The sequence below is a fragment of the Gobius niger genome (genome assembly GCF_951799975.1).
Source record: "Gobius niger genome assembly, chromosome: 13".
In the NCBI taxonomy this organism is placed as follows: Eukaryota; Metazoa; Chordata; class Actinopteri; order Gobiiformes; family Gobiidae; genus Gobius; species Gobius niger.
The window spans coordinates 17,191,834-17,208,140 of record NC_136864.1 but is presented as its reverse complement, the minus strand read 5'-3'; the positions used below and the strand labels follow the sequence as shown (position 1 = coordinate 17,208,140).

Sequence of the window (16,307 nt, the reverse complement as noted above, 5' to 3'; positions counted from 1 at the left end):
TGGCTCTGCGGGCTGTCTTTACGCAGACGTAGGGGAGGTGCAGCCTCGCAATTACACCGCGGAAAGGAGAGAGGGAGGAAAAAAATGATTAATCTGTCAAACGCAAATTTGTGTCGCGAATAGCCCTGTGACATTCAACCGACTGCGATTTGTTAATTGCATACGCGAGGCTAACTTTGGCATAGGGGAGTTCTAGGCGCTGGTGTCACCCCTGTAGGATCGTCTGTGCCACTAGTCTTTGGTGCTTGACGTCGTTTCAGCACTGGACAGCACCAGGACGAAGGGACATTGCAAACAACGAGGATCTCCTGAGGCGAGGTAACACAATCCAATGAAACATAGCACAGCACAGCCCCGCGACCACCTGCTCTGCCACGGGTGTACAGCGCATTGTTTCCATCGATATGCTACGTGTATGTGCCGTTCTTTCGCATGCATTATCTGCCATTATTATTCACAGTGGCTTCATAGTGAAGCTGTCCACATCAAATGCCCTTGACACTTGCTGTGCATTGGAAGGGTTTGTGTTTGTGTGCGTGAGAGAGAGAGAGGGGGGCCCGGTGCTGGTGTTGGTGGTAGCAACTGCGCAATTGTCTGTCCTGTCCGATCTCATCTCGGCCGCTCTTCACCTCTCGCCTGTCTGCTTTCTTCTGTTCCAACAGTTCGTCCGAGGCTCGCTTTGGCCCGGGGCAGTGCGCGGCTAGATGACTTCACTACATCAACAAGCACCGCGGTATCCTGGACTAATATAGCAGCGCCACATTCCCTGTACCCCCCTCCTCTTCCTCCTCCTCCTCCTCCTCGTCTCTGCTGTGTCTTCATTCGCTGATACCCGGGCCCGGCTACTAAAGGCACCATGGGAAACCGTGGCATGGAGGATCTGATCCCGCTGGTCAACAAACTGCAGGATGCCTTCAGCGCCATCGGACAGGCCTGCAACCTGGACCTGCCGCAGATTGCTGTGGTGGGCGGCCAGAGCGCAGGGAAAAGCTCCGTGCTGGAGAACTTTGTGGGCAGGTAAAATGACCACCAGAAATAGGATAATCCCTTCTCCTTGACGATGACATAAGAGGCCTATGAGGCCAAGCTCTCTGCACAGAGTTCAAAGCATCTTTCACGAGCTTTAGTGTAACCAGCACAATGCACTGTTTACTGCAGGTGTCTGCTGGTTTGTAGGTTGCACCTGCAGTACACACAGAGACCTGCAGCCCAGCACAGTCCGAGAATAACCTCATACACCATCCGGCATCCTGAACATAGCCCAGACTGATTGTTCTGCTCCAGTGTTGGCCTTTGTTTTTAGTTCAGCTGTAGGTTAAGTGTTGGCAATGGTTGGTGTTGGCTGATGTAGAGCTGTTCTGGAATGATTTTCTGGTCCTGATTTTGCTGTGTGAATCTGAAAAATGCAATTATAGAAATCAACTCTGCTATGGGCGGCACGGTAGCACAACGGTTAGCGCTTATGCTTCGCGGCTAGAAGGTCCCAGGTTTGATTCCCACCTGGAGTTCTGAGTAGAGTTTACATGATCTCCTCGTGTCTGTGCAGGTTTCCCCTCCAGATACTCCGGTTTCCCCTACTGCTAAGATGAGAAATACATGATCTTTTTGTGCTTTAAAAATATAGCTTAGAATAAACAGGAAACGATACCATGGCCATACCAGTCTATCATCTTTGTACAGCATTTGGTTGTGCATGTGGATATAGTGGATATAGTTACATTTTTACATCATTTGTTTAATGTGTTATTCTTGTGATTCCATTCTTATCATACGATATTGCATGACGTCAAGCAAAGGGAGCTCTTGTGTCTCAGTACTGTTAGATGGATGACATTGATTGAGTTTTGTTGCGGCTGTCTTTGTGATTGGCCATGCTGACTAATGGTCCTCTGTCCAGGATTGCCTCTGCACATGTGCTGAATGGACAAGTGCAGGTCTATTTCAGACACCCTTCCTCCAGAGTGGGGGTTCTGGAGGCTGATGTCTTGTTAGCTTCAGTAGCTTTCTTGTGATGCGATCCATGGTAGATGAAGACAACCTAAAAACAAAACATAAACTCATCAGAACATAACATGAACAAAGCTTGATCTGATCCAGGACTAACCCAGACCTTAGACAAACCAGGGTTATCTCAGGACTGTGTCTAACAAAACAAAACGAGGGATTAAAGCAATGTCCGCGAGCAATGTACGCCAAGACTCAAGATGATCTTTTTGTCATTGTTTTGCTCCTCAACTTGATTTGTTATGCAGTAAAGGAATGGAAATTCACACTAATGGCACGAGTCTTGAAAACTGCTGTCTGTTCTCACAGATATGAGTCAAATTTGATTTTGTCTTCAGGGACTTCTTGCCCCGTGGATCTGGCATTGTCACCCGCAGGCCCCTGGTGCTGCAGCTTATCAGCTCCACTGCAGGTGGGTGCTGCCAAATTCACACCCACACACACGCATTCAGATTCACATGCAAAAACCAAACCCCCACATTTTAATTATCTTTTGACTGGATTCTTCCTCTCGTAGACAGTCAGAAGCACTGCTAATCTGTGTTCCTTCTAAACTGCTCTTTTCAGAATGGGCCGAGTTTCTACACTGCAAAGGGAAAAAGTTCACAGATTTCGATGAGGTTCGCCAAGAAATCGAGGCCGAAACAGACCGTGTCACAGGAGCCAACAAAGGCATCTCCCCAGTCCCTATCAACCTACGGGTCTACTCTCCTCACGGTACTGCTCTTATTACTAAATTAGGACTTGAGTATGAGAATTTGTATGTATTTATTGACTCAAGTAACCATAGGAACAAAATTTGCTTGAATTATAAATAGAAACTAACATTATGCAATCATTCATTATTTAAAGAATACTACAATGCAGGCCGTGTTACAGTGGAAATAAAAGAATAAAAACCTAAACTTTATTGTTGTTTTTATTCTTTGCATTCATTACAGGTTACTTGTTCCACATGTTGCCAAATATTCACTTTTCCTGAATGAAAATCAAAAAATATCCACATACTGTTTTCCAACTAAACGTAGAAAACAGAAATAGTTTTTTGGATTGTTTTTTGGACAGTACATAGGTCTTCCCTTCTTGTCTCTGCAGTGCTGAACCTGACTCTTATCGATCTGCCGGGGATCACTAAGGTCCCAGTAGGAGACCAGCCAGTCGACATCGAGCAGCAGATCCGGGACATGATCATGCAGTTCATCTCCAGAGAGAGCTGCCTTATTTTAGCCGTGACCCCTGCCAACACTGACCTGGCCAACTCGGATGCCCTCAAACTATCCAAGGAGGTGGATCCACAGGGTAAGAACTGTGCTTTGGTATTACACAGTCATATTCGTTTAGTTTATCTTACAGTATCGTTTATTGGTGGATGGGTTTCAGCCCTTCATATCTTGGCAATGGTGGGGAGCAGTCACTTTGTACTTACAAGAATGTTGCAGACTTCTGGAAAGCTTTTTACATGTTTTAGTCCTTTTTTGAGTCTATTAGATAACTGCTTGACCACTTTGACTTGCAAAAAGAAGCTGCGAAATAATTTGCACACCTGAAAAGGAGCATAGACCTTCTTCGTCACATCTCCTTCTCACAGATGTTCATTACCTAAGGTGCTTCAATCGAGCAGGCTTTCAAATGTCCTCAGTTTGCAGTTGTTAAATGGGAACAAAAATTATAATATGATCACAAATACTCACTTGCCTAAAAATTGTGCTAACTATGCGCTCCTTCAAGCGTTTGTAAGAACCTGTTTCAAAAAAAAATTCAAAGTTTGACATGTATCTACACAAACGTGGTGCACCTAATGACATTTATTATTAGCTCACCACAACAACAAAAACATTTGCATTGGCCTATAATACTTGGATATTGACCTTGTGCTCTGACCTTTTCAAATGTGGAAAAATAATTTCTTACAAAGGTTGATCAAGTGTCAGAGTATTAATAGCAGTAAGGGGGGGGGGGACTAGGAGCAAAGGAGAGTCTAAAAAACACACAAATCAAGCTATAAGTGACTGTAAAGGAAGGAAGCCATGTTGGAATGAATCTTTCAGTGAGTGCTACGTAAAGGTTAAAAAGGACAATTGAATCAGATGGAGTTTTACATCCAGAGACTTTAACCTTCAGACGAGGAAAAGGACGCGGAGGAAGGTGAATTAGCAGAATGAGAGAGAGGAGACAGTGGGTGGGGGTTGGACAAAGTGTCCCGGCTCAGAACTCTTGCATTCGAGGCTACATTCGACAAACATGTTAATCATATATTTATTCATGCCAAGAATCAGAGGAGCCTAATGGCATTGATTTGGAAATGTAAAGTAAATATGTAAAACATGATGGTGAGTGCACTATTGTGCTTAATAGGTCCAAGTTGGACAATCATGAACATTATATCAGAAATCATTTAGTCGAAAACAAATGAATAATAACAGACTTTTGCACTGTATATCATGATTATTGTTATGTCAATATTAAGTCAAGAAGTCCATGCAAAATCAAAATGGAGATGCACACATGTTTTTGCAAAAACAGCGTGAAACAAAATGCATTGTAACACAAAAAAGCATTGTTTTGGTTCTTTTCAAGTATTTGTATATTTTGACGCAATTGCAACTATTTTAGTTTAAATTTAATGGGATAAACCACAATTAAAATGTTCAGCCTTACCAGAAACGATGCGCTACATGGAAGCTTTAGTCAAACCATTTTTTTGTCAAGCTCTGTTCTGTAAATGCCAAATATCTTATGATTTAGAGCAGTGTTTAGGACAAGTGCTCAGCAGGGGGGATTGGAATAATTTGAGATTAAAAAAAAAAAGTGAAACTGAGTAAAATTTCAATATTGATTTCAAGTGAAAGTTAGTTTTAATTATGTTTTTCAGTAAAAGGTTTGATTTTGAACACAACACACTATTAAATACTGGATATTCTTAGTTGAATTGGTTGGATCCTCGAGGTAGGGGGTACACAGAGTATAAATGAACAACTAAAGGGGTTCGCAAGACAAAAAAGGTTGGGAACCAATGATTTACAGCACCAACAATATTTAGGCTACCCATTCATAAGCCCAACTAGACAACTTCTCCTTTGTTCTGTCCAGGTTTGAGAACTATTGGAGTGATCACTAAACTCGATTTGATGGACGAAGGAACAGACGCGCGAGACGTTCTGGAGAACAAGCTGCTGCCACTGCGACGAGGTCTGTCTCCTCCATTTTGCATGACTTTTTTTTTCCCTGTTTGTGGTGCATTTCTTAATGTCTATTGTCACCGTGCTTTTCTGTAGGTTATATTGGTGTAGTGAACCGTAGCCAGAAAGACATAGATGGGAGGAAAGACATCAAGGCTGCTATGGAGGCTGAGAGAAAATTCTTCTTGTCCCACCCGGCTTACAGGCATATGGCGGAGAAAATGGGTACTCCACGGCTGCAAAGAGTTCTCAACGAGGTGATGACAAATTTACAGCGCATGTTTTCGGCCAAGCACTTTGCATAATTGATAAAAAGGTGGCCCAGACTTTTTTTTTTTTTCATTGTACAGTGATAACACACTGCAAAACCAAAAAGTGCAGCCCCAAATAACTTATTATTTTAAATCTATTATAGTTTGTTTTTGCAGCTTATCGTTTTAAGTGTTAAGATTTTCATTTGGGTTTATGTCCGTCTCCATAGCAACTGACCAACCACATCCGGGACACACTGCCGGCGTTCCGCAGTAAACTCCAGTCCCAGCTGTTGGCTCTGGATAAAGAGGCAGAGGAATACCGGGGATACCGACCCGATGACCCATCCCGCAAAACCAAGCAGCTGTTGCAGTCAGTATACCATGGCCACTTTTCCCACGATGCAATTGTCTTCTCTTCAATTGGTTGCGTTCAATGTGACATTCTATGGAGGCTAGTGCTTTATTTTGAAGGTGGAGGGCAGGGCAGAAATGTATGGTAGAATTTGACCCTTTTACTTTCATATTGCTAACGTTCTGGTTATTAGCTTAGTAATTACAGTGCCTGTCGACTTGAAACAAAATCTAACTCTATGTTTCATGTCTTCTCCATCATTGGTGCACAAGAAGAACACTCTTCTAAAGAATCCTACAGTTTTGAAAAGGCCAGGTGACTCTTGTCTATTCTAGGGGAAGTTTATTCATTATAATGCAACACATTGAGGTAGAATTGGTCATTCAAGTCTAGCTATACTTCCACAGGAGTAGGTGTAATTAATCCTAAGAATGGAAAAAGCCAACAAAGCCACTTAAGGCTTGTATGAGACACTGGCTAAAGCATATTGATATGTGAATGACATAATGCCTCGTGTGGCAATGTAATCTATGCCCAGTGCAGTATTTGTGAGGGACAAATACATGTCTAAGGAACACGACCATTAGTTTAAATTGGTAGCCATCATATAATCTCACTGGAGTGTTGTCATAAAGATCTTAGAATAAAAATGATGAGGTTCAACCTGTGTAGATTTTTTTGTTTGTGCTTCTATTTCTTTAAAAAATAATGATAGCACCCATCATATTATAGATCGTGAACCTATTAAAGGATTTTCAAACATGTTCCATTTAGCGTGATAATACATCATTCTTGTGACCGTTAGGATGGTGCAGCAGTTCTCTGTAGACTTTGAGAAGAGGATTGAGGGTTCGGGTGACCAGGTGGATACGGTAGAGCTGTCCGGAGGAGCCAAAATCAACCGCATCTTCCACGAGCGCTTCCCTTTTGAACTGGTCAAGGTGCTCATAATAACTATTAAACTGCATATGCCATTCTCTATGCCATTCAGTTTTTTTTTATGATTATCTTACAATTAATAAGATAACGATCAACCCATTTGGATCTGCTCTTTAGATGGAGTGTGACGAGAAGGAGATGCGTCGTGAAATTAGCTATGCCATAAAGAACATCCACGGTATTAGGTAGGTTAACGTGCAATATATCTTCTGGCACTAAATTTGCTCTATAGAAAACTTTATTGTGCATTGTGTGTTGCCAAAGTATCCAAAGGCTTGAATGTTGCATTGATAACACAGGGTGGGTTTGTAGGAAGAAAACAAATGTGTTAAGTAATGTCACATCCACAAAATATTAAGCAACCCAAAACCAAATTTTTTTTCAACTGATCACAAAATAGACAAGACAAACTGTGTATTGAATGTAATATTATTTTCCTGGCTGTCTTTAGGACCGGCCTGTTTACCCCCGACATGGCTTTTGAGGCCATAGTGAAGAAGCAGGTCATAAAGCTGAAGGAGCCGTGTGTGAAGTGTGTGGACATGGTCATCCAGGAGCTCATCAACACTGTGCGCCAGTGCTCCAATAAGGTCTGTGCCACTTTGGACTGTGATGGGAGTCCTGCCATTTCCTCTTGCTTGCACTGGTCATTTTTAATGTTATATTTGCCAGCCATTTTTTGGTTTAATAGCATCATGTGTGTTGAAAAGTACTGCTAGATTTTAGAAAGCTGTAATGGGTAATTTTGGTTCAAAGTACACTGTTTAAAGCAGTACTAACTAACTTGTTTACCTTAGTAAATCCTTTCCGTAGTCCCTCTGAGGGTAATGCAAATGTTAATGGGATGATTGGCGGGTCTTTCATCTCCCCCTGGTGTCTCTGGCCAGAAAACCACGCTTGCAACTTTGCTGCCTACGGGTCGGAGGTGCAATACACACTAAGAGAATCATGATGAAGAAACTAACAGGCTAACGAGCAAAGCTAACTGCGGGCTAGCGCCACTTAAACAGTATTTACAGCCAAGTTTGAGTAAAAATAATGATCTCCTTTGTGTAATTGGATGTTCAATATCCCCCTCTCCCTTTGTCTTTTCTGTCAGTGTAGTATTTACTCTCACTACAGACCAGCAATTTCCACTGAAAAAAAATGTGATTGATCTATGGGCAAAGTAAAGAACCAGAAGACAGACAGGCATTTTTATTTGTTTGCAGCTGGAATGCTTCCCCATGCTTCGAGAAGAGACAGAGAGAATTGTGACAGCCCATATCAGAGACAGAGAGAGTCGTGCTAAGGACCAGGTACATGTTACGAAGTGTATTCAAATTGGATTTGAACTAATGACTGAAAATGCCGCGTCTTATTTGCTCACAGGTGTTATTGATGATCGACATTCAGCTTTCGTACATCAACACCAACCATGAGGACTTCATTGGATTTGCTAAGTAAAGATTCCTCTCAGTAACCGATCAAGTAATATTGCTCCTCTGTGCTCACGGATTTGTGCGTTTGTGTTGCAGTGCACAGCAGAGAAGCAGTCAGACCAACAAGAGCCAGAGTGCAGCAGGAAATCAGGTGAGCCCTGTCAAATTTTGATGTCGCAAACAAATAGAGACAAAGCAAGAGGTCAAAGAGCCGTTGCATTACCAGCACCAGCATCCCCAGCTCTCCTATTATCGCTGTTCAGTTTGCCCTCTGTTTGTTGTTTTTCTTTATCTGTCATCCATGTTTCTTTTTTTGTCTCTACAGCTCATTTATCAACAACATTATAGCTAAATAATGAGCTGATTACAGTGATTATAAATACAAGTTTAAAACATGACAAACCTGATTGGGCTTATCTTTCACTTTACACATAATTTCTCAAACTGTGAAATACATCGAAAAACACCTGTGTTCAACCCTCTACATGTCTTATTGTTAAGAATATTTTTGCTCATATTTTACTCATTGTTTTATTTTAAGTTTGTGAATATAAATCTTCAGTGCCACCATCATCACTGTTGTTTTGAGACATTTCCCTATGTGTTTGAACCCTCCTGTGTCATTAAGGTGCCACATTTCATCCCCATTCCTTAGTGAGGTTCTCTACTGCCCCCTAATGGTTGTCTGGTGGTGAGTATGGCTCGTTATGGGTTCTGGTTTGCTATTATTAATGGATGCAGTAACATTTTCCATTGTGTGGTGCTCTGTTGCACTACCTACTACTACTACCACTACTTTTTCTTCTTCCTGCATTCTGGTGTGGTATTATCTTGGATTCCCGCTCTTAATATGCTTGTGTATACCAGGCAGTGCTGGACAGGGGCACAGATTGCCTTGTGTCTTTAGCACCACAGGGAGTCTTATGGTTCCTTCCTATTTTCAGGCGTCCTCTCCTCCCGCTTCAGGTCTGATTGTAAGAACTTATTCTCTGGTCCTTTGCTCCTAACTCCCACCCCCACCTTTGACTAAAGGGTAGTCAATAATGTGCTCACAAAAATGTTAAATGCTTTAGGGCCAGACACTAGGCGAGGTTCCCACACTTGATCATATTTGAGACAAGATAATAAAATACTGTTGTGAGATTGATTATTGATAATATGCAAAAAAACATTTATAAATTGGCCTCCAATGATTCAGACACTTAAGTTTTGTACACATGCTGTGCATTCTAGCATTTGTTTTGCATATGCATGTAGTGTCTTGCCCTATTGATTGGGTTTTTTTGTGAGTCCTAGGTGGTGAAAGACTGACAACAATCTAACTCAATAATGATCACTTGGCACTTTGCCCACAGGCTAACACACGCGGTCGCCCTTAACACAACGTTCACTTAACATGTTAACGCCAGCCTGGGACACTGACACTGCACTGATCATCTGAAGACACTTGAACACGTCTAACCTCACACATGTATCATTGAAAAAAAAAAAAAAAAAGTTCTCTTATTTTTGATCATATTTAGGTTTTTAACTTTTGACCTTTGCTCTTAGGTCATCCGCAAAGGCTGGCTGACCATCAACAACATCAGCATCATGAAGGGGGGAGCCAAAGAGTACTGGTTCGTGCTGACCGCTGAGAGCCTGTCCTGGTTCAAAGATGATGAGGTGAGAAAGAAATGTCCAAAACAATTCAGGGTCATACATTCATGATGATCTATTCAATTTAATTTGTACACATCCAATGCAGAAATCAACAGTAGATCTGAGGGCAGTAGCACTTTCTCTGTCTCAGCGGCGCTTGTATTGTCAGACTGATATCTGCCTGTCTGTGCCTGCTGTACAGGCTGGAGGATATTCTGCACAGCAAGTGTAGATAGGCAGACACACTGCAACTTTATGACCAAACATACATGCTAACAAAACAAATAACCATTCATTGACTTAGATAAGGCTAACACTCAAAGGTTCACAATATGGTGCATTTGTGATTAATTACTCAGTCATCCTTTGTCATTCTATGGCCGACAATAACCAATCACATGCTCTCATATTGACTGGTGGTAGTAAGATCAAACCAGCAACCTCAGGGTTAGTGGGTTAATGTTTATAGCAACAGAGCTGTTTGTGTCTGTTAATACTTGCCAGGCCACATGCATTTAGTGATTAATGTATAGGTTTAGAGGTCAAACCAGCGTAGAAATCTGCTTTGCACATTTCTCCTTTTCCCTTTCGTTCCATTCATCTTTACAGTCATATGATTGTTTATTCTGCTCCCTTTTCTTTCAACTGAGACTTTGGGCCTTTGTTTTCTCATTGTGCATTTGGAGCTGTCCCAATCTTAACCAAATGTTCCCCATAGACGCTCAGAGGCACTCAGACAGCACACATGGGCTGCACAGCACTGGGTCCACACGCTGCCATTTGATACGTAAGTGTGGTGATGGAGCAAATTATAGACTGCCGTGGCTTATTATATATTTCAACCGAACTTTCTATAGTCACATGCAAAGTCCACACGCACACACACATACATGTTCCTCCTCTGAGTGGAGCTGGCAGTAAGTTTGGAACTGCTCACATTCTTGGCAGCAAAATCACAAGTTTATAATCCAAACATTGGCGTCCAATATTTTAGTACAAGGGAGCCCACTCTATTAAATATCAAGATCACTGCATTGTTTTTGACAAGAGCCCAAATAGCTGCATATGTTCATTATTAATGACTATTCTGTAAAGTATGTTTTGTTCCATGTGTAAACACGCAAAGCCCAAACTATTTTTTGCCAATTTTAAACTTCCACCACAACACTTCATAAAAATCCCCCAAAGAACAAAGGCTTTTTATTGTCACAGCTGCATTTCTATCCACTGTATACCGTCTCCCGTATGTCAGTGTCCTTTTTATGAAATCCCTTTGGCCACCCACTGACATACTTCTTCGGAGGCGTCTGACTGTATTTTCAAACTCCACTTGATTGATTGGCCCTGCTTCGTTCAGTGTGTGCTTGATGCTTTGCAGCCACTGTGGCTCCTCCCACTGCAGTGGACCACAGCTTCACCAGGGCACCAGGATTACTGCCTGTGTATTTCAATGTTAAATGTTTTCTAAAAATGGAATGTAGCATTCTTTTAATGAAGTGTATTCACAGCCATTTGTCCAGTGCACGGTTAGTGGTGAGAATCAACGCCTATGTTTATTCTAATAATGGGTGAAGAGGAAGTAGTGAAGATTAGACTGCACAATGTACAAATGAGCATCTGCCCTAAGATGTTAAATTAGCAGAGGTGAAGGAGGACAGATTAGATTAGATGTATTAGATACAATGGCAAACACATTTTTGGACATGGAGTGACAAAAGCAACGACGATAGAGACAGGGCACACATAAAGACAGACTGACAGAAGAGGATCCATGCCCAGTCTAACCAATGTGCAGACTACTGTACACCAGTATGATAATGAACAGGTAGTCTGAACACTGGGTGGACGGAGCCGGAGTTTAGAGCCAGGCCTTGTGCTGTCTGCTGCCAATCCAGATGCGCGCGCTCGCCTTGTGCCCGCTCCGCTTCGCCAGGATTCCCTTCATTGCAGCGCCTTTAAAAATACTTTACGCCTTCATTTGCTCTGCAGGACAAGGAGCGAGGACCTCTTGTTTGTTTGTTTTGGTGGAAGTTTGGACAGTGGTGGTCCCCCCGCCGTCCGGTTGATCACGCCGGCCATCAGCAGTATCCAGCCTTGACGTGGCATATTCTCTCATACGACTGACTGGGAGAGACTGGGCTGCACGTTCAGGGAGGGGATATTACAAAAAAACGAGGGAACAGGAGGAAGAGGGAGGGGACCATGCCTGACCATATATGGGATGGAGTGACCCCTTGGGGAAATACAACTCAGACAGATTTGCAGACTTTCCCCTCTTCCTCATGAACCTTAATCTTTACCTTTGTCGATCTTCTACCAAATTCAAACAAACATTTACTCGCTTTCATTTGTAAAGCGTATGGAAATCCGCTTTGGTGTTAGTCTTTTTTCCGCCATCCTTAGGTCTCCCTCCTTTCCTTGGTTCTCTGTGTGCAGCTAAGCACTACCAGATGTTGAGTTTTAACGCCAGGCTGTCATTTAATCTCTCTCTCTCCCGCTCTCTCTCTCCTTCTTCAAAAAATTAGGCAGGAAGTGGGCCCCTCTGGAATGGAAAGAAAAAATATTTTAAAAAAAATATTGAGGGGGAGGGATATAAAAGACAGACGTAGTGATGAAGGTTAGACATAGGACAAAAACGTTAGTCCTGTAGATGCATCTTTGAGCCTTATAGCGTGATTCAATGTCAACTTTTTTTGTCGTGAAGCGTTTGTTCACATCTTCTCTATTTCCATAACATCCGAAGCGTTTCCTCAACCCCGAGCTACCAGCACTCTCCTGCAAAACACACCGTGAAGAAGGACTTGTGTCTTGACCCGCTCTTTAATGACTTCCACATGTGTTCACCCTCTCTGTTTCTCATTCTTCTCCTCCCATTGCCCCCCCCCCCCCCCACACACACACGCTCTTTCTCCCCCATTCCACCTCCCTCCATGTCACCCCTCAGTTCTAACTTTGACTTCACCTTTATCAGTGCCACAAAAATACAAAAATGTGCTTGAGCAGGACAATCCAGTTGTATCCCGCCCTTTGAGTCATTGTGGTCATACATCCTTTGTTTCTGTTTTTCTCAGGAGAAAGAGAAGAAGTACATGCTGCCCCTGGACAACCTCAAGGTCCGAGATGTGGAGAAGAGCTTCATGTCCAGCAAACACATATTCTGCATCTTTAACACTGAGTCAAGGTCAGAGTTTGTTGTCATTTTATATGAATGCATCGTGCATTGGACTTCATCAGTATTCAGGGGAAAGGTATTCTTAATTGGACACATAATGCGATGATGTCTTTTTCTGTGTTTTTAGGAATGTCTACAAAGACAATCGCACTTTGGAGTTGGCCTGTGATTCTCAAGATGATGTTGACAGCTGGAAGTCCTCACTCCTACGTGCTGGCGTCTATCCTGAGAAGACTGTCACTGTTAGTACACTGATTGTTTGTTTCTCTCACCTGCAGTTGGACACATGCGATGTTAAAGTATTGACATTGAAGTCTTCTATGCAAAACCTCTCAAATCGGGCCTTTTCTTCTGTTTTTCCAGGTTGAGAGTGAGAGCTCCACCAGCACCTCAGATAATTTCTCCATGGACCCTCAACTAGAGCGTAAAGTGGAAACCATTCGCAACCTTGTGGACTCCTACATGGCGATTGTAAACAAATGCATCCGTGACCTGATGCCAAAGGCTATCATGCATCTCATGATCAATAATGTAAACTCATTTGATGAAATGTAATGAATATACTGTAATTGATGCATTTGTTTAACTTAAGCTACAAACCGCTGCTGTAACAGGTGAAAGACTTCATAAACGCAGAGCTCTTGGCGCAGCTGTATTCGGCTGGTGACCAGAATACTCTCATGGATGAGTCTCAGGAGCAGGCTCAGAGGAGGGACGAGGTGCTGCGGACCCACCAGGCCCTGAAGGAGGCTCTGGCCATTATTGGCGACATCTCCACCACCACATTCACCACGCCGATGCCACCGCCTGTGGACACCTCATGGATGGGTGGCAATCGCAGGTGCTTTTCTAACTGTTGGCAAGCGGTGTGCGAATAAAACCTTGTGGAAAACCGAGGCTGATTTGTATCTTTTCCCAGGTCTCCTCCTCCCAGTCCTACTGCCCCCCGAAGGATGTCCTCAGGCCAGCGTCCCGCTCCTCGAGGGGCTCCCCCTCCACCAAACCGCCCTGGACCTCTCGGACCATTCAATAATAGTGCTGAAAGTCCTCAAGCACCCAGCCGCCCCAACAGGGCACCCCCTAGCATCCCTAGGTGAGTAGATTTTGTGGTGTAGGAGGGTTTAAATCCAAACATGAAATTTAGTTTTATGATGTATATTTTATCTGTATAGATATCAATATAACCTACCATAATTCTTTTCATCTATAATCTTATATGTAAACAATAATGTGCCTTGTGCTCCAGTTCCCCTAACACTAAAACATGTACATTAGGCACCCCACTGATTCCAGGACTGCCCTGAATGAGAGATTCCGAAAGTAATTTCCTCTTTAAATGAAAAATAAAAAAAAAGACTTCATCAATTTCTTCAATATCTTAATCTTACGCGCAGTACTTTTTTCTTTTTTTTCTTTTTATAAAAACACTACTTCTCTGTTTATATAGTTTTCTTGTCTAATCTTTCTCTTCCCTCTGTGACAATTTTATCTGTATTTATTCTCTTTTCCAGTCGGCGGCCCCCTCCATCTCCGACAAGACAAGTTCCTCCTTCTTAAACTCCTGAAGGGATGGCCTATTCCTTATCTTGTGCTCATCCTATCTGTACCCCTCTATCTTAGCCATGGCTCTGCTGTCCGTGTCTTTCCTTAGTGCAGACACTCAAGTCTTTACCCCACAGACCCTCAGTTTCCTGCCAGGTGACGATGTCCATATATCTATGTACAGTATGGTACTTGTCTTGTGGTGTATATGTTTGTTGCGCTTGTTGCTCACCTGTGGTCCAGGTTTGCTTAGCTGACCCAGTATCAGACCCCGGATCCTCCTCCAGCCCTTGCCCCTTTACCAAGACCGTCACCTCCACTCCACTTGCTGCTCCTCCACAAAAATATGCTCAGCAGTCGCACTGCCCCCCTCATTCCAAATGCAGCATGGCACATACGCTGCTTTTATTGCATGGAAGTGTGTGTATGTAGAGTGTGTATGTGTTTGTGTGTATGTATAAAGGGGAGGGATGCATTTGCCTATATATAAGCTGGAATTGATTTAGTATTGTATTAATTTATTGTATATCACCCATAAGTGTTGATGATCCGTCTAATGTTCTCCTAGGAACACAAGTTGTAACTTAGTATGTGAGTGTATATACAGTATATGTGTATGTGACCACTTCCGTAGATATAAGACAGTCAGATGCTACATTCACTAGTTCAGCTTGATAAGTGTTCAAAGACGTTGCATCCATATTAGGGAGAGTCATTATAAGAAATCATGTAGGAACAGCAGTATTTGGGTAACACACCTTTCTTCCCTCTAGAAGACAAGGTTCTGGACCCACCAACACACAGAGGAGCAGTCCTCCAGTGCATTACCATAGGTTTTTCCCAGCTTCCTCCAAAGACACAAGTGTGTGGATGAATTGATGGCCATAATGAATGGATGTAACAGAGATAGATGTCTGTGAATGTCTGTGTATGCCACCCTTATGTGACAAGCCAGCCAGTTCCAAGTTTTACCTTGTCTTAGGCCCATACTAGTTTACTGAATAAATCCCAGTGACCACTAAGAAGGTGGTTTTACATGGAAAGTCCGCTGAGGTCCAACCCAAATAAACTACTCAATTTGGAATTAATCAGAGCTCATATCTTTTTTCTTTTTATTATGTGGGATGCTGGTTAGAACATTCAACTATGTTCGAATTACTGCTCAATGAATTTTATTAGTCTTGTGCCATAATAATTTTTTTTCCTGAAATAGTATCTTAATTAGCAGTAAAAAAAAAGCAACAAAAAAACAATTCCCCCAGAAACATAGTTGATGTTTTCCTCAATATGGCAGCTGTGTAAATGCAGGTTGTCAGAATGTGGTATCTCCTGTATTATATCTATGCCAACTACAATGTATGAGTGAGTGTGAGTGTGCAAGACCTGGGTGCATGTGCTGTCCGTTTGCACGTTCGTTGCCGTTTCAGTTGTGACTGTTTTCATGGTCGACGCTGTTATCGATAAGACCTTCGAGGTAAAAAAAATATATATATGTTGGACTTTTGTGAGTTGTTCCTGTGTTTTAGTAGCAGCCATACACATAGCAAGGCTGGGGAGCACCTATAGTATTATGTACATGGAAACAGCATCAGTAATAATACATATAACCAAAACTCCGTGTCCACCTGTGCTGTATCTGTGGTCCAAATCTGACCCTTTATAACCTTAAGCTTTGATTCAGATGCTGACTGATATGTAGAGAACAATGTTTTATTAAAATGTCCCATTAAGCCTTCTCTCAGGTTTGCAACTCCATGCACACCATAATCAGTCAATTACTTTATCTTTTTTTTTTTTTTTTAT

At 42.5% G+C, this 16,307-nt stretch overlaps 1 protein-coding gene across 1 annotated transcript; it reads left to right on the top strand.

The window, feature by feature from the left end:
* Window positions 1-16: 16 nt before the first annotated feature.
* dnm3b (dynamin 3b) lies at window positions 17-16,304 on the top strand. The gene is made up of 21 exons (XM_079568950.1): window positions 17-318; window positions 663-1,017; window positions 2,343-2,416; window positions 2,572-2,721; window positions 3,100-3,303; window positions 5,095-5,193; window positions 5,280-5,440; window positions 5,665-5,807; window positions 6,595-6,730; window positions 6,846-6,913; window positions 7,180-7,318; window positions 7,940-8,026; window positions 8,100-8,170; window positions 8,246-8,300; window positions 9,701-9,814; window positions 12,862-12,971; window positions 13,090-13,204; window positions 13,326-13,493; window positions 13,577-13,803; window positions 13,882-14,055; window positions 14,474-16,304. The coding sequence occupies exons 2-21, from the start codon at window positions 857-859 to the stop codon at window positions 14,517-14,519; spliced, it is 2,502 nt and encodes an 833-aa protein (XP_079425076.1). The 5' UTR covers window positions 17-318; window positions 663-856; the 3' UTR covers window positions 14,520-16,304.
* The last annotated feature ends 3 nt before the right edge of the window (window positions 16,305-16,307 follow it).